Source organism: Maylandia zebra, linkage group LG23, assembly GCF_041146795.1.
Source record: "Maylandia zebra isolate NMK-2024a linkage group LG23, Mzebra_GT3a, whole genome shotgun sequence".
Classification (NCBI taxonomy): Eukaryota; Metazoa; Chordata; class Actinopteri; order Cichliformes; family Cichlidae; genus Maylandia; species Maylandia zebra.
Genome location: NC_135188.1, coordinates 4,132,612 through 4,156,044, shown reverse-complemented (window position 1 = coordinate 4,156,044; position 23,433 = coordinate 4,132,612). Strand labels below are relative to the sequence as shown.

The window sequence follows — 23,433 nt, the reverse complement described above, 5'->3', positions numbered from 1 at the left end:
GGCGGATAATCTACTTCCAGTTATAAAAAATATATTCAGGTTTGCCAAGTTCTTCTTTCTAACTCTTTGTGGTCCTCACATACATACAGACACGCATGCTTTATAGAAATACACCAAAGGAGCTGAGGCACAGTCATCTACACATGAATGCATAGGTTTACACACGCATGAAGCTGTGTCTGTCCTTGGAACTGAGCCGGGTGTCTGGTGCTAATTGTTTACGAAGCCTCGTTGAGAGTAACCGAAAGGCTGGTTGAATGGTGCGTGTCTCTGAGAGCCTTTGTATGATGGCATACACAGCCCCGTCAGTCCTGCGCTGCCCTCCATTGCCACGTCTGCTGTCTTTTATCTATTCCTCTTCAACGCCTCTAAGTGCCAGCAACATGTGTTAGTGAGGATGAAGTGATGCAGAGAGAAAGAGAGACTGAAAGCAGGACGGGCAGATGGAGGAAAAAGGGGGGAAAAATAAGACTGTTGGAGAAAAATCACCGAAAACATGAGAGCGACTGATGTTATAGAGGAAGAATAAGAGCAGCTGAGGGAAAAGGAGGGCCGACAGATTATAAAAGAGAGGAAATAATATAGAAAAATAGAAAGATGGGGAAATAGACAAAGAGAGCAACTGAGGGGAGGGAGATGAGAGAGGAAGAGAGAGGGGGAGAGGGATGGGAGGAAGAGGATGAATAGGGTAATAATGGCTCAGTGTGAGAGCTGTTGTAGAAAAAGAGAGAACGGCTGAGTGAAGAAGAGAACAAAATGAGGCTGAGGGCACTCAGACAGATAGAATTAGACACACCGCAGAGGTTCACTGTGCGTGTGTGTTTGTGTGCAAGGCTGAGAGGGAGTGTGCTTTTGTTTCTGTGTGTTTGTGTGCACTGGTGTAGAGTGTGTGTGTGTGTGTGGGCAGCAGTTTTCTTAGGAAGGGCACTATTGCTGCTGGTGTGAATGGATGGATGGAGGATAAGGGGCCCAAGAAAAAGCATTTTCGTGAATTTTCACAGTTTTCGGAAATGGACAAACATAATAACATGAAATAGCCGGCTGAGACAGGTGGAGAGCTCGGGAGGAATTTTCTGAGGTTTTCGGCTCTCTGTGAATGTTCGTATGTTTATTGTTGGATCGTGAGGACAAGCTGAGTGAAACTAGTGTGAAGGTGCTAAAAGACCCAAATGATGAGCGTAGCTCTAATGCTGCCTCCATCCCACCACCTCTGCTGTTCGCTCACACAATCCCCCACATGTTTCTTCTCTCAGTCTCACAGAAATGTCACTGACAGAACTTCTTGCTCATTAAGAAGGTGTTTAAATGCAACAAAGGCTTAATGTGCTGTAGAGGTGTATCATATGCTCTGTGCTCATTGTGTACTTATGATCCTGCAATATGCAACATGATTATATATCCCCTACTACTCTCTCCTTCTGTCTCTCACTCTCATTTCTCTCTCTTTCCATCACAGGCGGAGATTGTCAAGCGTCTCAGTGCCATCTGTGCTCAGATCATCCCTTTCCTCTCTCAAGAGGTAAGTGTTACTACAGCCAGAGACATTTACACATGCACAAGCAACATGCTGGCACAAAAAAGGGGAGAAAACCACTCATACCTCAGACACTTCCTCACAGAATATCAGAAATCATATACTGGATACAGCAGCGGTCCCCAACTTTTTTTGCACCAGTTTATGCCCGACAATATTTTACGGACCGGCCTTTAAGGTGTCGCAGATAAATACAACAAAATAAAACTAGTACCGGTACCGAAAAAAAGAAGATTTATTCATAACACACGTGAAAAGACCCAGGAAAACCGAGTTAACGATAAAAACTATAACAAAATAATGCTGAAAACCGATAAAACCCCTGAAAACCATACATTTCACACCTGAGCCGCAACTCTCGCGGCCCGGTACCAAACGACTCACGGACCGAGGCCCGAGGGTTGGGGACCGCTGGCATACAGGACATTTAACAGTTGAAGAATTTAAATACTAATCCTGATTTGCTACACAGATGTTAATTCATCCAAATCCTTTACATTTTAAAGTAAGCATATTGATAATGGAACGTTAACTTTCAGTGGAATGTTGTCACTTGGACAGAATTCTGTATTATATACAGTTAGATCCATAATTTGTTGGATAAAAACATTTAGTGTTGCCTCTGAGTCCCACAGTTTCAGGCTTAATGTCAACTGGACAGTGTTTCATTTGTATTTCACTTTATTTTCACTGTAATTTTGCCAGTGAATAATTCCACCATCGGGCTGAAAAAGCAAAATAAACCGAGAGAAAGCAAAAACTTTACGAGTGGCCAAATCTACAATTTGGTTTATTCTTAAAAATAAGGACTCCACTGACCAGCTCAGCTTTTTTAACAGCAAATCTGTGAGAAAAGTTGGAGGCAATGTTACGGCTGCCAGTAGAACCATGTCAGTAGTGTTTACTGATGATGTGAATGGAAAATGAACCAAAGCAGACTGAAAAAACAACCCAAGAGTTTATCAATGAAAAGAAAATGGGTACTTTTTAAAGGCAAAAAGTGATTCACTTGTTCTCAAACCAATAGACCACGCTTTTCAGGTATTTAATACAAATCTTAAGGCAAAGAACCGACAAACAAGAAGCAACTAAAAGCAGCTGCAGTAAAAGTCTAGTTGAGCATCCTGAGGTAGGAAACACAGCATTGATGTTCATGGGTTCTAGACTTTTTGCTTCTGAAAATGTGGAACTGTGTATAAAAATATCAGTAAATACTAAACAGTTGAATATTTCTTTCTTTTTTAATGACTTGAATTAAAGCTGAAAGCCTGCACTTCAATCATGTCTTGAGTGTTTGATTTTAAATCCAATGCGGCGGTGCACAGAGGCGGCATTATTAAAAACGGTCTCCAACAAATTATTGATCTGGCTCTGTTAGGCGAACACAACAACTGGCTAATTTTTAAGATAAATAAATCAAACCAACAATAATATATAACAATAACAATTTCACAGTTAGTGTAGCAGATGTGATTGATACTTCTACATTTCTGACTTGAAGGGGCCACCATGTCATGTTACAGTCAGCTAATATTTGCTACTATTATTATTATTATTTAATGTAATGCCCCATGGTGAAAACAAGGTATTACAGTCATATGCATTGTATGTGTTTCTGGGGTTATTTACTAATGAACTATCCAATAGCGAATGGCGCTGATAACATAATAAATCTCACGACTTTCAGTGTAACTGGAGACAAAGCAGAAGTCTTTAGCATAGACGCAGCTATACAGCACATCATGAAGTAAGCTCTCTGACTACTCTAAGTTAAATACATACTTTTTTTAAGAGCTTCAGGGCCTCTTATCATTCAGAAACATTATCACCATTCCTGCACGAGTGTTTTGCTTCATTAATTGCTCCTTAAAGCCGTAATTTAATTTGTATGTGCTTAGAGGAGCAGAATTATTGATGATATATTGTTACATTGTTGCTCTGACTTTGGGCGAGACAACAAAACAGATTAAATGAGAGGAAACCATTTTTATAGTTTAATTCTACTGCGTCAGTGTGATTTTTACTGTACATTTGTGTGTGCGTGGAGGGTTTTTTGTGCAGGTGTGTACATTGTGTAAATACAAACCTGCAGACACCCTCCTTTTTTTTGTCTCCAAGTGTGAGTGTACACTGAGTGCGCTACCTGGAGACAGCAAGGTCACAGCTTTGTCAGTTTGATCAATATTGACACTGTGTGTATTCTGTGTGTAGGTGTGCAACAGCGGCACACACATGTATGTTTGAGTTTGTGCGACTGATTACATTGGGATTTTGTTCAAACAGAGCTGAGGTTTTCGTTAGCCTTGCTCTCGGTGTGTGTGAATGCGCACGTATCTGTACGTGTCTGGCTACAGTGTGTGCGCTTCCGTTTTTTTGTGACGTTCTCTCAATGTTTGTGTTGTGTGAATGCATGGTTGCCCCATCCAGACCATCTTATTTGCACTACCTGTACCGGCTTTGGATGGAGGCAGCAGCGTTTCTCTAGCTTGTTTAATGTAAAAGTCCCCGTTGTGTCATTACTGAGTGTACATGCAATATACTCTACATCACATTATGCTTACAGTATATATCCCAGTACACACCGTGGATGATTATGCACTGTAATATGTCTTTCTTTCACTTTCTCCCTTTATGTGTATGTGTAGCACCAGCAACAGGTGGTCCAAGCTGTGGAGAGGGCCAAGCAGGTCACTATGGCTGAACTCAACGCCATCATCGGGGTGAGTCACCTTGATTCATCAACACAGAGGAACTAAGAATGATGGGAATTAAATTATTATTCATTCTTAATGTCTATAAATACAAACGTCTGTGATGAGCAGTCCTGTGAAAATGATTCAGTAGCTTGCAGAACCACCTTTAACAGCAGTAACTTTCCATTTCTCTCACATCCTTATGGAGAAGTTTTGCCCCCCCCCCTTCTTTACAACTTCACTTCACCTCATTGAGATTTGCGGGCATCTGTTTATGCACAGCTCTCTTAAGGTCCCGTATCAGCATTTCGATCAGGTTGAGGTCTGGACTTGGACTCCACTGCAACACAGTCATTCTTTTCTTTTGCAGTGATCCTGCTGTTTGCTTCCTCTTGAGAAACATCAGGTGGTCACCCAAAAAGTTGATTCACAATACTTTGAATACTAACTTATTAGACTTATCAGAGTATTTTTGCATCACCAAAAGCACGCCCTTGCACATTTGGCTATATTGTCCTGAGTATGCATGTGCCCCACTGCACATTAGGGCTGCCACGATTAGTCGACTAGTCACGACTGATTTAATAGTTGACACGCCGTTTGAAGCTTTGTAAGATCACAAAAGACTCAGGAATAAGTAGTAGGATTTAAGAGTGTAATAACGGACTGAAACAGAAGATGGCAGCACTGCATGTACAAGGATGCCAGTTGCCATTAAACCCCAAAGAAGAAGAAGTAGCTCTGTCCCAGAATTCATAGCGCAGCCCAGCTCAGTTTCCAACAATGGCGGCAGCTAGTTAGTTTTAATATTACTCTTATTATTCTTTCTGGGTCACAAAATAAACGTTTAACATATTTTCAGGCGAGAATGTAGCTGTGTAAAACTTAAATATCTGCTCAGTTTATCAAGACACCGCATATTTTGAAAAGCGCTCTGACGTTTTCAGAGACGTCTGTTACCCACTAGCTCGATAGCTAGCCGGGGGCAAGGCTAACTAGAGCTGTGAGAACACCGGACTCTGGGCAAATCGTTTTCAAACCCACCGCCGTCTGTCGCTACTCAGGTTAAACATACATAAGTCACTTAAATGTTATTGTTTGGCTTTTTTTAGAAGTGTATTTATTCCTGAGTAAATCGGTTTGGCTGAAGTTATAGTTTGTCCTGTTATATTTTAGATAGCAAGGAGTTTATTAAACTTCACCCAAACAATGCAAAACTATCTTGTCTTTATTTTTAGTTAGCACATACCTTAAACACTTAAAGCTGTAAGCTAATGATAGTTATATAAGAGCAGATGCATGCTGGTGCAATAAGCTGTAGTTTTACATCCAATGGATGCATGATCTGATTAGTCGACTAATCCCAAAAATAATTGGTGACTAGTCGACTATCAAAATAATTGTTTGTGGCAGCCCTATTGCACATATATGTACGTTTCCTCATTTCACCGTGAGATGATATTGGTCGCATCTAACCGGCGATGCCCTCATCATTTTTCATTGCAGCGGCAGCTTAAACCAAACTAAACGCTCGCCGTTAACGTGTGGGAGCTGTGGCGCCAGCATCGTTCTCCTCCTCTTCTCCACCACTGTTGTGGAGCTATGTTTAGCTCACAGGTGCTTCCTCAAATTTGAAGGGGGGAGCTTTTCGCAGCTGACAGACACTTTACACCTGGGCACAGTTTGCATTTCCCTGTGATCTTCCTGCCATTTTCACCCACAAACTTAAAATAATGTGGATACTTCCAAAACATAAAGGCTTTCATCGCTGCCATCTTACTTGCAGAGCTACATGCACAGCGAGACCATTTGGCAAATGTTGATCATGTGAGCGGAAGGTCAGCGAGTAGAAGAGGTCAGATTGAACAGGAATGGTTTATTAATCTGAAGATTTGACACAACTAAATAATGAGTTGCCTGAATCATCAATTCAAGAACTTTACCAATGCTCATATTGTGCATATGATCTGCTTGTCTGTATATACATATATATGTACGCACAGAGAGACACAGTGATGCTCCTGAGTGCTGTAGTAGATGGGGCTTTCCACAGCTTGTCAGAGCACTGATCACATTACTGTCTACTTAAGGCCCTTTGTTCCTCCCAGCACTACAAACACTGCTGTCTCTAAGGTGTGTGTGCTTTTGTGTGTGTATGTGTGTCTAATACACCGGCTTGACAAAACAGCACACAAAAACACATCATAATGCTCCCCTCAGGATAATAGCCTTTCTTTATCTGTAGCTGCTCCTTTGCTCTCCTCTCTCTCTCCTCATTTTTCTCCATCTCTCTTTTTTTCTTGCCTTCGTCATTTTCTTTCTGGATTTTCCCCACAATCTTTTATCGTTCTCTCCATCTTACATCGGCCGTGTCCTCATTTCTTCTCTGCCATCATTTTTTTTCTCTTACCTTTTATTCTCCCTACTGCACACTTGCCTTCCCTTTCTTCCTGCACTCATTTACTCTTTCCCCTGTTCATGTAATTCTCCTTCACTTTTCATTGCTTCCTATGTTATTTCCTTCTGTTTCTCCTCATCATTTGCTCTGTGACTCAAACATTTTCATCCTTCCCTTTAATCCTCCCTGTGTTTTCCCATGGCCCCTTTTCTACCTTTTTCTTCTCCTTTATAATAAATCCCATTGCCTCGATATCTCACTCTTCTATTCACTTCTTGGTTTCATTCTCAACTGCCTTTGCTTCCTGGGTGTATCATGATCATTCAATTTCATTCTGCCTTTCTTTCCTTGTCCTCTTTCCCATCCTTGGTCTCCATCCTTTCACCTGTTAATCCTCTAATCACTTTCACATCCTGTCCACTTTCATCTTAACATCCTTCTTCACCGTTTGGCTCTCCATGTGTGTTTTATTTAATTCGCCTTCTCCCTTTCTCATGTTTTTCCTCAATTCTTTTTCCAACCACAACACTGCCTTCCCCCTCACTTCACTTCTCCCGTTTTTCATTCCCTTTTCTTCTTTACCTTGTCTTTTCTAACCACACACTCCCTTGTATCTCACCCTCCCTCCCCTTACTCCTTACCTCCCCGCTACTTTCTTTCCCTGTGGCCACAGCAGCAGCAGCTCCAGCACCTGTCTCACCACGCCCCTGGCATCCCCCTGACGCCACACCCATCAGGGCTGTCCCTGGGCGCAGGGGGCTCAGGACTGCTGGCACTGACGGGGGCTTTGGGGGTCTCAGCCCACCTTGCCTCCAAAGATGAGCGCAACCACCTGGACCCTGAACATCTCAGAGGTAAAGAAGCGTTTATCCTCTTCGTTCTCAGTTTTGACTGTAAAATCAGGATTATGTGTTTTGGTAGAGTATCTGTCATGAGGATATTCTGAGTGAGCAGCTAGAATAAAAGACTGTGACTTTGAGCAGCGTTAGTCTTTTCTACTATTGAAACCGGCTGCCTTTACTTGCACTCACACTCATCAGAACATCTTGTTTCTTAATGTGGACGTTTTTACCCCTAAAAATCCCTCCAGCCCTGAAGTGTACCACGGTTGTTCCACAGTGAGAATCAGTGTACTTGTTTTTGTTTCAGGTTTACACAAAGTGCTTGATCGATGATGAAATCAATGACAGTATTGAACATTTTGAGCAGATTTGGTTAGCTAGTTCTGTACATGTGAGGCTGAGGGAAACGGCGCGTGCACCTATCGAATGTCAAACGCGCAGAGATGATTTTTTGCTTCCTAAAATGTGTCTGTTTTCCAACATTTGCATTTCTGATTTTTGTCTTTAATTGGCTTCATTTGTCATCCTAGAATCGGCGGATAGTAACTCGTGACAGCTGCAGAATAAGAAAAAGACCATTTTTTATCATTTTTAACCACACAAAATGTAGTCAAAAATGCAAAGCAGCACTATACATCATCTCTGACAGGCAGCTGCTTTGTAATTTGTCCAGGAACTCACCTTTTGGACTCAGTTTGAACTTTCCTGTTTCGATTGCTGTCTTACCATGACCAGATGTATTCATGGCCTTTCTGTAAATGCAGGAGAAACGCTCTCTCCCTATGAACTTCCTTTCACCCCGATAGAATATCTTATCTTTGTGCAGTTTTTCCGGCAGCGAGCCAAGAGAGACTTTCTCATGAATAAACTGAGAGCTAGAAAGAAAAATGGAAGGAATCGGTGAGAACAGAAACAGGGGAAAGATAAAGAGATCACTGTGTTCGTATTGTCACGTTAAGCATCTGTGTAAGAGCTTATGCATGTCTGCAGCTGTGTGTGTTTCTGTTCTTACATATGAGACGAAGAATGAGGGAAAAGATGGTGAGCGTTGATGGCAGCAGGGGAAGACAGCGAGCTTTGTCTGCTTGGAGAAGAGAGAGAGGGAAAGATAGAGAGGATAGAGGAGGCTGGAGTCGGGCACAATAGTGGGTTTGTATCTTTATTAGACAGAAGTCGTCGTAGTTCAGCCTAACCTTGGCTGACTGGGGACTGTTGTTGTTGTTATCGGCACTGACGTCAAACTTTCTCTCTTCTCCCCATTTTCCCTTCTTCATCGCTCTCTTCTTTTTCTCTGCTCGGTTTTCTTTCCTTCCCTTTCTCTGCCCCAACCCAGAGGGAGCGCCCAGCAGGGTGAGTAGTGTTGCATGTGTGTACCTTGATGTAAGTGTTTTGTACGCCCACGTTTCACCGTGTGCACGCGCGTGTGTGACAGTGATAAACTGAGAGAAATGGAGACGCGCCGCAAAGTGGCCTCTAAAAAAGGCAGTGTTTTGCTGGAGCTCAGCCAGGAGTAGCACTGCTCAACACCGGCACAATAGCAGCTCATCACCATCAACCTTGAGCTTCTCAAGGTTTTCCACATTATACTAACGTCTGAGCTCGCTGCATTCGACCGTTATCTGGAGGAGCCTACGAACTGAGTTAATGGACTGTTTCTTTATCAGCGCCACAAATATTCGGGTAATCTACAACATATACAGAACATGAGGAAGGATTATATCTGAGTTAATGTTAAATGCTGCCCAAAATACCCCAAAATAAGAAATGCAAGTAAAACCGCTAAATAGTGGCCGTGAATCGCCAAATATTCCTGAACAGCAGATCCAACAGCGATTAGATGCTTCAGAGTCGAAACTATCCTTAGTTAATATTAAACCTAATGTGCAAAAGTGCCGTCGTCACCATGAAGTGAAATCGCTGCACCAGAAAATCAAAATGCTGTTCACCATGAATGGATGAACAGTTCAAAGGCTTATGGAGTTTCTAGCCTGCAGGAAGTAATGTAATGTTTGAACACATGTTGCTCTAAGAGCAAAAATGATCAGTTTACCAGCCCGGTTCCAAAAAAAGTTGGGCTGTTGTGCAGAATGGAAATAAAAACAGAATGTGCTGATGTCCAAATCTGAAAAAGATGTTTTATTAACAGCAGAACATAGGAAACATGAGTGGATGCATGGTGGACGCAACATGTTTCAAAAACTTTGAGATAAAATGAACCAGAAGATTATTCGACATGAAACAAAAAATATAAGAAGTTTGGGTTAGTTAGTTTGTTCGGGTTTGTGGTTGTTTGACAGTTTTTACATGTACAGTAACTTATTCTGAGTTTCATTGGGCACAATAAGAATAAACCAAAGTGACACAGATGACATTACAGTAGCTGTCTTTTCTTTAAGGTGACATTTCACTACAGCACTGACCTGTTGGAGTTTTTCCATCAGAAGCAGCAAAATTCTTTGTATGAAAACTGAAAAAGAAACTAAAGAGAAGAAACTTGAAACTGGGTGGAGGGGAGAATGTGCTGGCAGCGGTGGGGTGTTGTTAAAAATACCAACAAGTCTTTGTTCTAGCTTTATTGTGAAATAAAAATGATTTAGGGCCGCTGCTGACTTTACTTTCCCTCGCTCTTTCTGCAGTGAAAACCTTAGCATAATTTAACTGCGAGCACAATGCCGATTGTTAAGCACCAAGAAAATATTTCTCTCATGAGCGGAGGTTTCTGCTGAACTTAGCCAAGCATTACCGCATTTGGGGAAGAAAGGGAGGAGGAGGAGGATGCATATCAATTGACATTTATCAGAGAGCCCCACGCTGGCAAAAACAAGTTTGAATTTGAAATGGAGGGGGGGGGGGGAAAGGGACAGCGAGAGGAAGTGAACAGAAGAGGAGAAAAAAGGCGGAAAAGAATGACACGAGGGAAATTTGCGGAGCTGCACTGAGGTCCATTGTGCAGCCTCTTCTCTCGTGTGTTGTGCTCCTTCCTGCCGTTCCCGTGGGCTCCTTCCTGTGTGACTCACTCGTGTGTTAAACCCTCGCTGTTCTTGTCCTCCCCACGGGGGGACAGAGAATGACAAGTGGCCCTCGCCGAACCTCCGGCCCTTGCCCCAGTCCTAAAACAACACAATGCTTTGATCGGATTTTCAGAGTGCTGAGCACCAGGAAAGGCTTGTAAATATACCTGCACAGCTTTATTGGCCAATAATGAGACTCATATTTTACACGAAGACTGCTGTGTCGAGGGAGAGCAGTAATTAGCTTTATAGGCTGGCCTGTGCGCCGCTATGACCGTGTCTTAACCTGTGCTTGTGTTTTTCTGTGTGTGTTTACTTTGCTGTGTTTGATCATTTGCAAGTGTGACGTGAATCTGCGTGTCATGCCCTGGGCGGTCGTTACCTGTGCTTTTGCTGTGAGGTCGTGTTCACGCGTTCATACTTTTGATTGTGTTCCTGTCTTTTCTTTTCCCCCAGAGTAAGTCGGTGTCATCCACAGACAGCCAGCCAAATGAAGAGCGTCAAGGCCCATCAGGAGGTTACGCCTCCTCGCAGGGAGGAGCTGAGGCCAAGAGAAGGCGCTGTGACGACAAAGAGTCTCTCCCGCCACATTCCTACGTATGTGTTTGTTACCTTCACCAATGTTATTAAGGGTTGGTTCAGTAGTGAAGGACTGAGGGGGCTGCGTAGGTGGTGAATCTCAGATCAGATACAGAACTGGATCCAAGTGTTTTTTGGGAGGATTCTTTTCCATTCTTTCAGAATTTCTTCACAAAAAGCATATCGACATAAAATTTAAAAAAAATGTATATATAGTCTTGATGTTCTTAAAAAAATTGCAGTGACCCAGATTCAGATGTCCTACACCAGGGGTGTCCAACTCCAGGCCTCAAGAGCCAGTGTCCAGCAACACAGCTGATTTAAATGCTTAAATTACCTCCTCAACATGTCTTGAAGTTCTCCAGATGCCTGGTAATGAACGAATTATTTGATTCAGGCGTGTTGACCCAGGGTGGTATCTTAAACCTGCGGGACACCGGCCCTCGAGGCCTGGAGTTGGACACGGTGTGGACACAATCTCGGACCCAATCCAAGCATGTTGCAGTGGGAATTTTCAACCTTGGTGACAGGAAGTGTGTTATGTGACTTTGTGCTTATAATCTGAGCCTGAAACGATGCCACTGAGAAAAATAAAATGCAGCAGCGGAGGTAACAACCAACGGGAGGAATCATAAAAGTTACATGTAAACTAACAACTTTTGTTCTTTATATCAACCAAAGATGTCTGTCTGATGTGTGGTTGTGTGTGTCTGTATGACATTGCCTATGACATTACGGGCCACCCGGGGGTCGGGGGCCCGTGGCCAATTAGAGTCGTGTTTGGTTTGGATGGGTCCAGTGGGGAAGAGCAAGCAGCCAGAGGCGATGTAATGCCAGAAGAGAGATGGCCAAGGCAGATAGCTGTAATGAATTAGATGGCTGTGTGTTTGCAGTCTGGAGGATTGATTGACACCGGGAGTCTGTCTGTGCAAGACGGCCTCCAGCTAAGTCAGTTTGGCATCAGCAGCAACAGTCCAAATCTTCCCATTAGTTCAGAAAGAGAACAAGCATAGAGAGCTTCCACTTTCTGAATGTTTTTCCTCTCTTTCCGTCTGTCGAGCCAAATTACGCCTCCCATTTCTCTCTGTTTACCTTTTCCTATTCTATATCTTTCTCTGTCTCTTTACCGCTGTTTCTCAGTTCCTCTTGCTTTTTCGCTCACGCTCCACGCTCTACTTCTTGTTTCCTTTTCATTTTTATTCCATCTGTATTATTTTCTGCCCTTTTTTCCCCCCCTTGAACTTTTTTCTCGTCCCTCCTCACCATCATTTCCACACTCTCTCTCTCGTTTCATCTCTTGCTGTTTTTTTTGTGTGTGTGTTTTTGGTTTTTGTTCCAGGAAGGAGGTTGTAGACATTGTCCTGTTTTGGCTCTGCATAATAAGGCACTGATGTCACTCCACACTGATGTCAATAGGAATATCAGGCCATGATCACATCAAAGCGCTGTTGCCATGGTGACTAAGTGCCATCGTTCTCACCCCAGAAAAAAAAAGGAGAGAGAGATGGAGAGATGGCTAGACGAAGAGGGGAAAAATGTGCTGTGTGCGTGTGTGCGTATGACTGAGATCAAAAAATCTTTGTACAGGGGGATGTTTGGTGAGAATATATGATATACAATATCTCTGTGTTAAATGTTGCATGGACGGTGGACAGAGATCGAAAGGAAGCAAAGAGCAGCCAGTGATATTGATATATCGATCTGTGTGCGCACTTGTGTGTCTTTATTATTTAACTTCTCCATGTACACACGCAGCATATTGTATCTCTGTGCTGGTGACTGAGGAGGGAAAAAAAGCTGTTTTATCTTAATGGATCTTGAAAAATCATGTTTTCCCCTTTCTTCTATCTTCTTTGCTCCTCAGGACAGCGATGGAGACAAGAGCGAAGACAATCTTGTAGTGGATGTCTCCAATGAGGTGAGACGCCAGTCTTTCTAAATGATTTTGACAGCACCTTGATGTGGCTGTTATCAGCAGGTTTTCATGAACGCATATATGTAAAAGAGGTCGCTTGTAGTGATGAATCCACAGAGAATTGTCACTTGACTCTGCTTTTCCACCTCCACTCTGTGGAGCTTTTTAGAAAATTGTCTGCTAATTTTTTTTCCCTTCATGTTCATCTTCATAGGCTGTATATAAGATGGATATAGATTCTGTGTGTCAATATAGAAGCCAGATAGAGCTGCATTATCTTTAAAGGCCACCAGGGGGCAATAGCTGTGGTCGCAGAAAGATTTATTGTCTGTGGGGAAAACGGCTCTCTGCCGGGACTTTGGCAAACACATTGCTTCTCAGTTTATGGCCTCTATCACTCATTTTGGTTCCCACTGAATAAAACATAAGACCTGCTCATTACCAAATGGCAAACAGCAAAAGTTAGCGGCTGGCTTCTGAATTTAGCGGCTAGAGTCCGAAATCTCTTTCACAAGTTAGCAGTCAAAAGAGCCAGAATCACAGTAATGAAGAAAATATCTTTAATTGGTAATATTAATGAATGCATGGTGGTGGATGACAGTTCATTATACGGGATTTACAGAATTTTTTCTTCACTTTCTTGCCAGTCAAAACTGGTAGAGCGCACACAACGACCAAACTCTGAAAGACCACTGGTTTCTTATTAATAGAAGTTCAGTCTAATTTGTGAGTGACCTATCAGGAAAATACAGACTGAGCTCTGTGCAACAAGTACTTAACATTTGTTAATAGTCAAATCTAATTAAACATCTCAGAGAAATGAAATTTAATTTTTTTTATAATTTTTTATATTTTCTTCAAAATATTTTGCTGTTTAAGAGTCATTGAAAGCATTCTTTATCCAACACAAGCTCTGTGACACAGAGGTGCAGCCACACGTGAATAAAGCATGAGTCCAACATTGGAAGGACCAGTGTTGCTCAGGGAGCCTACTGCCACCTCCTCATAACCCTGCGTTTGTATATATGTGTGTGTGTGTGTGTGTGTGTGTGTGTGTGTGTGTGTGTGTGTGTGTGTGTGTGTGTGTGTGTGTGTGTGGGGTGCATCTGTGAAATGTAAAACGAGTCAGCAGGTATGTAGCTAGTTCAGCTTTCTGCTGCAGTTTCCTTGTAAATAGGAAGAGCTCCTATGTAAGCTCATTATCGGCTGCCACTGTTTATGCTTTCTTCTCGTGAACCAAGTCTGTACACACACACACACACACACACACACACACACACACACACACACACGCGGTACTCACCTATTTCTTCTCATTTACCTCTTCTGTGTACATTTGCATCCTGTAGCTTCTGTTCTTCCATCTCTCCACTTTTCTCTCACTCATTCTTTTCCACTCTTCTTACCCCGCTCCACCTCCTTCTTTCCACCTCCTTCCTCTCATTAGATAACTGCAGTCGGCTTCATTTAATATATGCAAAGCCGTTTATGCCCCTGGAATATTTTAGTTCTTTAAATACTTCACGCAGTGTACCAAAATATGTTTCATCTAAAGCCTTCTGTATTTTGATATTGCACACAAAAGCAGAACCAGCCTCTTGTGTGATTTGGAAATTGGTACAAAAGCATAGAGGAGAAAAAAATTTGACAAAAGTGGGTAATGGAAGAAAAAGGGGAGGGAAGTGTGTGTGTGTGTGTGTGTGTGTGTGTGTGTGTGTGTGTGTGTGTGTGTGTGTGTGTGTGTGTGTGTGTGTGTGTGTGCTAGAGAGACAACCTACATGCATAGGTTTAAACATACATGTAAGCTTGTGAGTACGTGTTTGCCTGCAATTAGCAGATGAATGTGTGTGTGTGTGTCTGTGGCTTGGAGTAGAGGATGTTATTTGTGTGCGTGTGTGTGTATAAGCACTAAAACGTCTGTGCTGATCACTGTGACCCAGAGAGAAGTGCTGACACCAGCACTTTGCTCTGGGGGAGGCAATGCTGGCTCAACAGCGGCTCCAGCCAGTGATGAAAGCATCCGTAACAGCAACATTATCTCCAGGTCCACACACTACTGCATCAGCAACACCGACAACCTCTGCTGCTTCATGTGGTGTTTCCTGAGCTCTCTCTCCCTTTATAATCCAAATAAACTCAGTGACAACAGAGTTGCTGTTGGCTTCATTAGGCTACTTAAAAATGAGAAGTAAGTTAAGTGCAGATGAGGATCTGCTATCTCAGGAAAACACACATTTGTCTTTTAGAAGTAATGGTAACTGTAGTAATTAAATAAAACTTGAAATAAAGGTCAAGACAAAGCTTGAAGCTGTCACTAAGAGCGACAGCGTTAATGAAGCCCCAGGTACCCCAGCAAAAATATTTTACTGGCACTATTGTTGGCCTGCTGTCAATAAGCATCCTGTCATCTGTGCTACTTATCATCTTTTAGCATTATTAATTGTTAAGTACTAAGAAGTTGATCCTGGAATTGACTTGGTTAAAGATTGCTCTGTTCTTCCAGTCTGTTCGGTCCCGGTACGGTTCTGGAGTGACAGAAGTTCGGGAGATTTTTGTTTGTTTGTTCGATTTTTCCTTTTCTTTTTTCCTGACGGCCTTTTGGCTGACCAACTGATCTCCAGGGCTGTGTGCATAAGGCCTCAGCTCGCCTCTTTGGTTAACGATGTGCACTTCTGATTCACTGAGATGTTTCACTGTCAAAAAGAAAGGCTTAAAATTCAACGTAATTTTTAAAGATAAACCGCCCAGCCGACTCCTCGGAGTATCTTTTAATGAAACTATGACACTCAACTATCATTCAGAGCACTTTTTCACACGTGCACGTTGGCTTCAAAAAGACATGTATACATATATTGGTAAAATTGTTATAGAAGAACTGCAGAAATGAGGACGAAGGTCACATCCTGAAAGACAATATGCCACAGTGGAAGAATGCAGCGCTTTGAAGATCAGGATAGAAAGAGAACAAAGAAAGCATTGTGCGATCAGAAATAAGATCTCTTTTATACTCATGTAGAACATTAAATATTTTCTCACCTCTCTTTGTCGCTCAGGAGCCTAACTCTCCCGCAGGCAGCCCTCCTCACTCACCCCATGGGAATGGGTTAGACCGGGCCCCCACTCTGAGGAAAGAGCTTCCAGGGTCCTCGAGCACAGGAGAGGCACCGTCCACGCCAAACCCCCGCAGCCCAACCACAGGCAAAGCCAAGGACCCTGGACAGGTAAGATAAACAGTTGCTATAAAAATCCCTACTTTGCTTACAAAGCACTGTAATTTTTAACATTTCCAGTAGAAAATCTCTTCACTTTTTACCCTTAGGCCATTCATTGCTGGCGTATATTACGCTATCATATAGTTTTGCTCTGGGGTTATAAAAAAGCTCATACATTACTTACTTATGCACACTAAATGGCTCTGATACAAAACAAAAGTTTTGTTTTTTTTTCACACCGAGAATGTTTAAGCAGTGTCATTCTGGAGGTTACTGCGACAGATCGGCCATGTTCCTTTTTTCCCCACTTTCTTTTTTATTGTTTGACATCTCTGCAGATGGATAAGTCCCAGTCCCCGTTGTCTAAGTCTGGCACCCCGTCCCCATCCCACCGTGAGGCCCTTACCCCAGGAACACCAGGAGCTCCTGGTCCCAGCACCTCCTGCCTTCGCCTAGTCAGCAAAGCAGCAACCAGTGCAGATCCCCTTGGTGAGACTCTCCTGACTGACTGACAAGCCTGCTGTAATTTAAATCTAAAATAACTGGTTATTATAATTTCACTGTAGATAAAGGCCCTCTCTGTTACTAAGCTATGGTGACACTGTTTTTTAGTATTTGTAAATTGTACAGATCATCACAGTACCACTGCCCTTGACTTTCAAACTGAGCTGCTTTACTGCAGGTCTTTTTCATACAACCAATTGGGTCAAATCAATCTTTTAATTCAGGCTTTGTACCCAGCTGACCTCTGCCCTTCATGCATTTTAACCTCTTATCCCACTTTTTTCATTTCCACATTTGTTTATACTTATATACTGAATAATCTTGCTTACTCTACGGTTTTGTTGCAAATTTGCTTAATATGATCAAAGCAAAGTTGATATACTTAATAATGTGGATGCAGTGTGGATTTGAGCGCTTCTTGGTCTGGTGTCAAACTCGGTGTATAAACAAAGTTTAGTGTAAAGAAACATTTTCCATTCTTCTCAGTCCCTCTGTGACTGTGTCTGTGCTTGTATACTGTGCATTGTTCTTCCCTTCATCCCATCCTTCAATTCCTCCTTCCTCTTTCCCTCCCTCCCTAGCTCTCCGCAGTCCCATGTCTGTGCCCCCCGGTTCATACCCGGCTCATTTTGGCGTGGTGTCCCACGCAGGACTGAATGGGGAGCTGGCCAGCCCAGGAGGCTTCGGAGGGGCTCTGACTCTCTCCCCGCAAATCAGCGCCGCGGCCAGCGCGTACTCCAGAAGCCCCATGGTGTGTAAAGGCCAAATTTATCTTCTCTGTCAAGCTCTGATTTATTGTTCAGATGCAAACTTTTGACTTTTGTAGCACTGTTCAAAAACTTGATGAATCACTTCTGCGCCATCAACTGCATTCGTTATATACTCGAAGCCGTCACATTTACATCCTCAAATTCACTTTCATATAGTGCTACAGTCATAGAGAAGAGAAACTTTACTACAAAGAGTCTTGCCTTGATGGATTGCATCTATGTTACATATCAGGAAACGTGGGTGAACAAGAAGGAGCTGAAAGAGTCCAGTTAAAGTCTGATGTAGAAGAATAAATTCGTCCCTTCTAATCGCTTTACATTGCAACTATTTTTATTTATTTGGAAAATAGATTCTACTGGATAACTTCTTGCACCTTTGGATGATAATTGGAAATCATTCTGAATCTTTAAAGTAGCCTTTGCCAGTCTGTCACTTTTTTGTTCACGCTTTACTTTCCACCAGGTGGCGTATGACTCTCGGTCTCACCTAAGGGCCCCGGGGCTGCCCTCCTCTCTCCCTGGTTCCTCTGGTGGCAAGCCGTAAGTCAGAGCTTCTATCGCGCACTAAAACAAGCCCAGATTAGACGATGCTCAAGCGTGAAGAGAGATAAAATATAATGATTCAATGTGCTGCAAATTTTATCTGAAGCTGAGTCTTTTTCTGTTTTGCAATTAAAACCATCTACAGTTTTGAGGCACGTGTAATAGCATTAGTATTGTATTTATTTTGCATGGATGTGCTGTATAATTGAATGAAGCAGTTACATTTTTAATCTTATTTTTAGCTGATGGTGCTTATAGAACAGCAGAAAAGGACAACGACACAACAGGAACATACTTCAAATATTAGCTCAGTGATAACCCACAAATATTTGCCTTGGATGGGAATCAGGATGAACTGTAGCTGCTCCTCTTTGTGTTTTTAAAAGAAAATAGAGAGCATTTCAAAGATGTCCATGAACCTTTTTTGATGTCTGAAATGCTGGTGTGATTTTTAAATGTCCCGGCACCTACTCAGACAAATTTGCAGACTGAGGAATTGTGTTGTTTTTGTCATTCATTGCAGAGTGGCAATTCATTCTTGCGGCGCTAATTTGAAATCATAAAGCAGCCTCGGCTTCCAACCGCTACAGTATCGATCAGCCATTAGCAAAGCCACGCTGACTCTGCCCTGTAATATAATCTGCCATTATGCATTCCTGCCCGTAGCTACGGTGAGCCCAGTAATTGCCAGAGTTCGGGGAAATACTGCTGGAGTTTCAAGGCTATTATGGTGTTGTCACACGTCACACTGCCCACTGACATATTTGTGGTCATTAATGAGTTGTGTGTATTTACCCCTAGCACTCTGCTTTTACTTGCTCGCTAACTGATTGATTGATTTTCATCTTCTCTCTCTTGTCTTCATAGCACCTAGGAGTCCAATTTTAGTTTGTTTTTTAGCTGTTGCTCTTTCTGCCTGACTGTATTGATTTATTTTCCCTCCTCTCTCTATCCCTTCTCAGCGCCTATTCGTTCCACGTGAGCGCGGACGGCCAGATGCAGCCCGTGCCCTTTCCTCCCGACGCTCTGCTGGGTCCGGGAATCCCTCGTCACGCCCGTCAGATCCACACCCTGAGCCACGGAGAGGTGGTGTGTGCCGTCACCATCAGCACCTCAACTCGTCACGTGTACACCGGAGGGAAGGGCTGCGTCAAGGTGTGGGACATCAGCCAACCAGGAAGCAAGAACCCCATGGCCCAGCTGGACTGTCTGGTGAGACGTGAAAGAAAATGAGGCACACACAAGTATTAAAAAATTGAGAAGAGTACTCTCGTAACCACTCGCACGTGAATCCATGAAAACCAGTGCATGCATCCACAGAGCAGATTTGTTTTTACTGACCATGTCGTGTTTCCTCTTCCACTTTGGTAACAGACATTAAAACGTCCACATTAATTTCCTGAATGTCCCTAGTGTTGCCATCTGTCCTGTAAAGCCTCACGCACTTTCCCCCCCCTCCTTGATCAAGTTACAACAGCCGTAATCTGACTGGTTTCTTTATCTTGTCAAATCAGAACAGGGATAACTACATCCGCTCCTGTAAAATCCTCCCAGACGGACGAACCTTGATTGTTGGAGGAGAGGCCAGCACGTTGTCAATCTGGGATTTGGCCACGCCAACTCCCCGCATCAAGGCGGAGCTGACGTCGTCCGCTCCCGCCTGCTACGCTCTGGCCATCTCCCCTGACAACAAGGTCTGCTTTTCCTGCTGCAGCGACGGCAACATCGTCGTCTGGGACCTTCACAACCAGACGCTCGTCAGGTAAGAAGGACCTCTGCAGGTAGACTGTAGTGAGACGAGAGCAGAAAGAGAAAGGTGAGAAAAAGAAGGTAGAATATTTCAGATGGAGGAAGGGAAGATAAAATATGTAAGAAGAGAAAGCGAGTGAGAAATTGTTGCAGTCTGTGGCTTCTTTAACTAACACCAAGGTCAGTTGCAAACAAAAGGGATAATCTAGCCATAGGGGATGTGAAGAGGATAAAACAGCTCTGTTTTAGCAAAGCTGGGCTTAAATAAAAAGGAAATGAGATGCGGAACACTGTCGGTTCTACGGGGAGGCAAGAATTAAAACATATTTAATCTGACACCTCTACCAGGAAAGAAGCAGAGAAACAACAGGGAGGCAGAGTCCGCTTTGCTTGTGTATTCAAAGGGCTTCCAGTTCGGTTCTTAGACCCTCTTTTGTGCGTGTTTGCGTGGTCGTTGTCCCGGCAGGCAGTTCCAGGGCCACACGGACGGAGCGAGCTGCATCGATATCTCCAACGACGGCACCAAGCTGTGGACGGGAGGGCTGGACAACACAGTCCGCTGCTGGGACCTCCGAGAGGGACGCCAGCTGCAGCAACACGATTTCACTTCACAGGTGTGCGCGCACACACACAGACACACACACACACACACACACAGTAATCATATTCTGCTCACGCTTTTTAACATGTTGATACAGGTACAGCACTTAAATGGTAATAGATCCCTAATATTGCATCTGTAATAAGATTCACCTCAATAAGGGATCGTGCACAGTAAATACAACAATAATCTACACACACACACACATTTTGTCTCTCATTCACTATTCACTGTGACGACAGGACTACAGCTGACCACTGGTGTCAAATGAGTTTCGATCCACAGTATAATGACTTTCTCTGTCTGCCATCTGAGGTCTGTTTAGTTCACTCTATATTTAGCTCGTTTATATCACTCCACTCTTTCATTTTTCCTTTTCCCTACTTTCCACCTCTGATCTTTTGTTGTCCCATCATCTTTATCTCTTCTCTTTAATATCCTCCGATCCCTAATTTTAAGTTCTTTTATCTGTCCTCCCTACTTCCTTCCTTTGTTCTCTTCTAATCAACCTTATCTTCTTTCCCGCCCCTCATGTTGTTTTTCTTTTCACTTTTTTAAAAATAACTTCTGCGCCCTTGCTGTTGTCGCTTCTAATCCTTCTGTGTTGCCCCTCATTTTGCTTTCTGCTTTGCTTTATTCATCTTCTTTCTCCCTCTTTGTCTCCAGATCTTCTCTCTGGGCTACTGTCCGACAGGCGAGTGGTTGGCTGTGGGAATGGAGAGCAGTAACGTGGAAGTCCTCCATGTCTCCAAACCGGACAAATATCAGCTGCACCTGCACGAGAGCTGCGTTCTCTCCCTCAAGTTCGCCTACTGCGGTACAAACACAAGCACTTTATTCCGTTCCTAAATCGATTGAATTCCAGCCACTGACCGACATGTGTCCGTCTTCTCCACGCTCTTGCTTTGTAGTTTGTTTTTCCCCTTTAGTTACTCCTTTCTCGTTGATTAACATGTGTTACTGTTGCTTTGTTGTTTCAGGGAAGTGGTTTGTGAGTACAGGAAAAGACAATCTGTTGAATGCATGGAGGACACCTTATGGAGCTAGTATTTTCCAGGTGAGAGATAAGCACCGATGACTGGCTCTGATGACGTGTGTGTGTGTGTGTGTGTGTGTGTGTGTGTGTGTGTGTGTGTGTGTGTGTGTGTGATATGTCTTTTGTCAGTGTGCCATAGGGAGAGAGTCTCTGCAACACAGAGCCTTTAAGGCAAAAGAGAGAGAGATGACAGGGTTCAAAGGGAGAGAGCGTGATAAACCTCTATTTTTTTTCACTTTCAGATTTGTTGATCCAAGGTGACTTGTGGAGATTTATCAGATGGTGCAGACTGACGCGCACACACAAACACACACAGTGAATCAAAACACGACAAACACCATCTTTCCATTTCATTCAGTTGCTTCGTTGGAGGAAATGTTGAAACATGAATATGCAGGGAATATTTTTAGCTGAGCGAGTACATCTGGGTGTGAATGAAACTCGAGAGACGAAGGCACATTTAAGCTGAGCAGTGTGTGTGTGTGTGTGTGTGTGTGTGTGTGTGTGTAAAACAGTGTGGTTGTCATATTTCTGTAAGCTACAGTGGGCAGCAGGGTTGGCGGCTCCCGTCTTTCCCCGTGGACTGAAAGGAGAATACCGGCTATCTTGCTTTGTTATCCAAATGCCAAATGTTCCTCCTGCCAAACAGCTCCCTCCTGTCACTGTGTTAAACAGAGCTGCTCTCTCTCTCTCGCTCCTCTTCATCGCTGTCCTCCTTGCCTCTTTTCAAAGCGCCGTTTCGCTCTTGTCTTATTTTTCCTCTCTGTTTGTTGTTGTCCTCCCTCCCTCTGCTCATTTTTATCTTTTCCTCCAAATCTGCCTGGATCTACTTTCTTCTTTGACCTTGTCCTTTTTATTACTGTCCTTTGCTTTCATCGCCTTCCTTTATTTTATTTCCTGTTTCCGCCCTCTTTCTCCTCATGCTCGCTTTCATTCACGTCCTTTAGCTGGTGTGTGGCATCACTCTCTTTGTTTGCTTTCTCTCAAGGGAAACTGGAAAAGGACAAAGGTCATAAAGAGTACAATCCAATCAAGATATGCAGACTGAAAGAAAACAGATGGAACAGTCCGATGAGTCTCGAGTTCAGAAAGTTTAATGAGGGCGACTTTTGTGCAGTGCAAAAAGTTGTTCTCTTAAATCAGTGAGATTAGAGAAGCGACTATTTGCGGTGCACAGGGAGAACACAGGCATCCACTTGTTTCACTGTCCAGCCGGTATTCACACCATGAAGGTTTCCCCTCTTCCTTTTTTCAGCTTTTATTGAGCTGTTTTTCGCACCGAAATGCCAAACATGCTCTCATCCTTTCAGCGGTATTGGCTCAACAAAACAAGCTGTGTTATCATTCTGAAATGTTGCTTTTTATAAATGTTCATTCTCCCTGCTATAAATTTTAAATATGACAGTTAAATGGCACATTAGCTGAAAATCTGTGCTGCCAGGTACATGCCACCGTGTTCACGTCACATGGTAGCATGCAGCTTCACATTTTCAATCACAAAGATGTTTTTTTATATACAAGTTCTTAAATAATGATACTTATTTTTAGCTCGTTCACTTCGTAACTAATGTGTTACCGAACATTTTAGGCTAAAAGATGAATCAAATAAACCCTGTGACTCTTTTTCCAGAAAGCAGACAGTGTGAAAAAGACAAAAGTCACAGACATCCAAAAAGTAAATCAGAGTTTTAAGTTTCTCTGGGTTTTTCAATGTCTTCTTTACTTTTCTCATCTTTAAACTCATCCTTTAACCTGTCACTGCCCCCCCCCTCCTGCTATCTTGTTATAGTTTGAGGATTCCTGTGTGAAATGGCCTCTCACCAGTGCCCTGATGATTGACAGCCCCGCTGAGCTTGTAGCGAGGAAAGGAGGAGAGGGCAGAGAAGTTTAGAGAGGGAGAGGAGGAGTCGACACGAGAGCTGGGGCCTGAGTGAAAGGGGAGCCTAAGAGGATAGAGAGCGGTGGTGGAGGAGGAGGAGAGTCTGGGAGGAAAGGGAGGAAGATAAATGATGATGGAACAGTAGGGGGGGAAAGGAGGTGAAAGGG

At 43.2% G+C, this 23,433-nt stretch overlaps 1 protein-coding gene across 3 annotated transcripts in view; it reads left to right on the top strand.

Moving 5' to 3' along the window:
- Positions 1 to 23,433, top strand: part of tle2b (TLE family member 2, transcriptional corepressor b) — a 76,287-nt gene that overhangs the window by 48,262 nt on the left and 4,592 nt on the right. Inside the window, exons 5-19 of one of the 3 annotated variants that reach the window (XM_012920160.3) lie at positions 1,457 to 1,519; positions 4,180 to 4,254; positions 7,299 to 7,479; positions 8,801 to 8,817; positions 10,935 to 11,075; positions 12,922 to 12,975; positions 16,026 to 16,193; positions 16,523 to 16,673; positions 17,339 to 17,439; positions 17,922 to 17,998; positions 18,964 to 19,213; positions 19,516 to 19,763; positions 20,217 to 20,364; positions 21,018 to 21,168; positions 21,332 to 21,408. In XM_012920160.3, the coding sequence (XP_012775614.1) occupies positions 1,457 to 1,519; positions 4,180 to 4,254; positions 7,299 to 7,479; positions 8,801 to 8,817; positions 10,935 to 11,075; positions 12,922 to 12,975; positions 16,026 to 16,193; positions 16,523 to 16,673; positions 17,339 to 17,439; positions 17,922 to 17,998; positions 18,964 to 19,213; positions 19,516 to 19,763; positions 20,217 to 20,364; positions 21,018 to 21,168; positions 21,332 to 21,408 (1,902 nt within the window). Of the gene's footprint in view, positions 1 to 1,456; positions 1,520 to 4,179; positions 4,255 to 7,298; positions 7,480 to 8,800; positions 8,818 to 10,934; positions 11,076 to 12,921; positions 12,976 to 16,025; positions 16,194 to 16,522; positions 16,674 to 17,269; positions 17,440 to 17,921; positions 17,999 to 18,963; positions 19,214 to 19,515; positions 19,764 to 20,216; positions 20,365 to 21,017; positions 21,169 to 21,331; positions 21,409 to 23,433 lie in introns of all 3 variants that reach the window. The other 2 variants (XM_004554978.3, XM_004554977.3) reach the window with 2 other exon arrangements.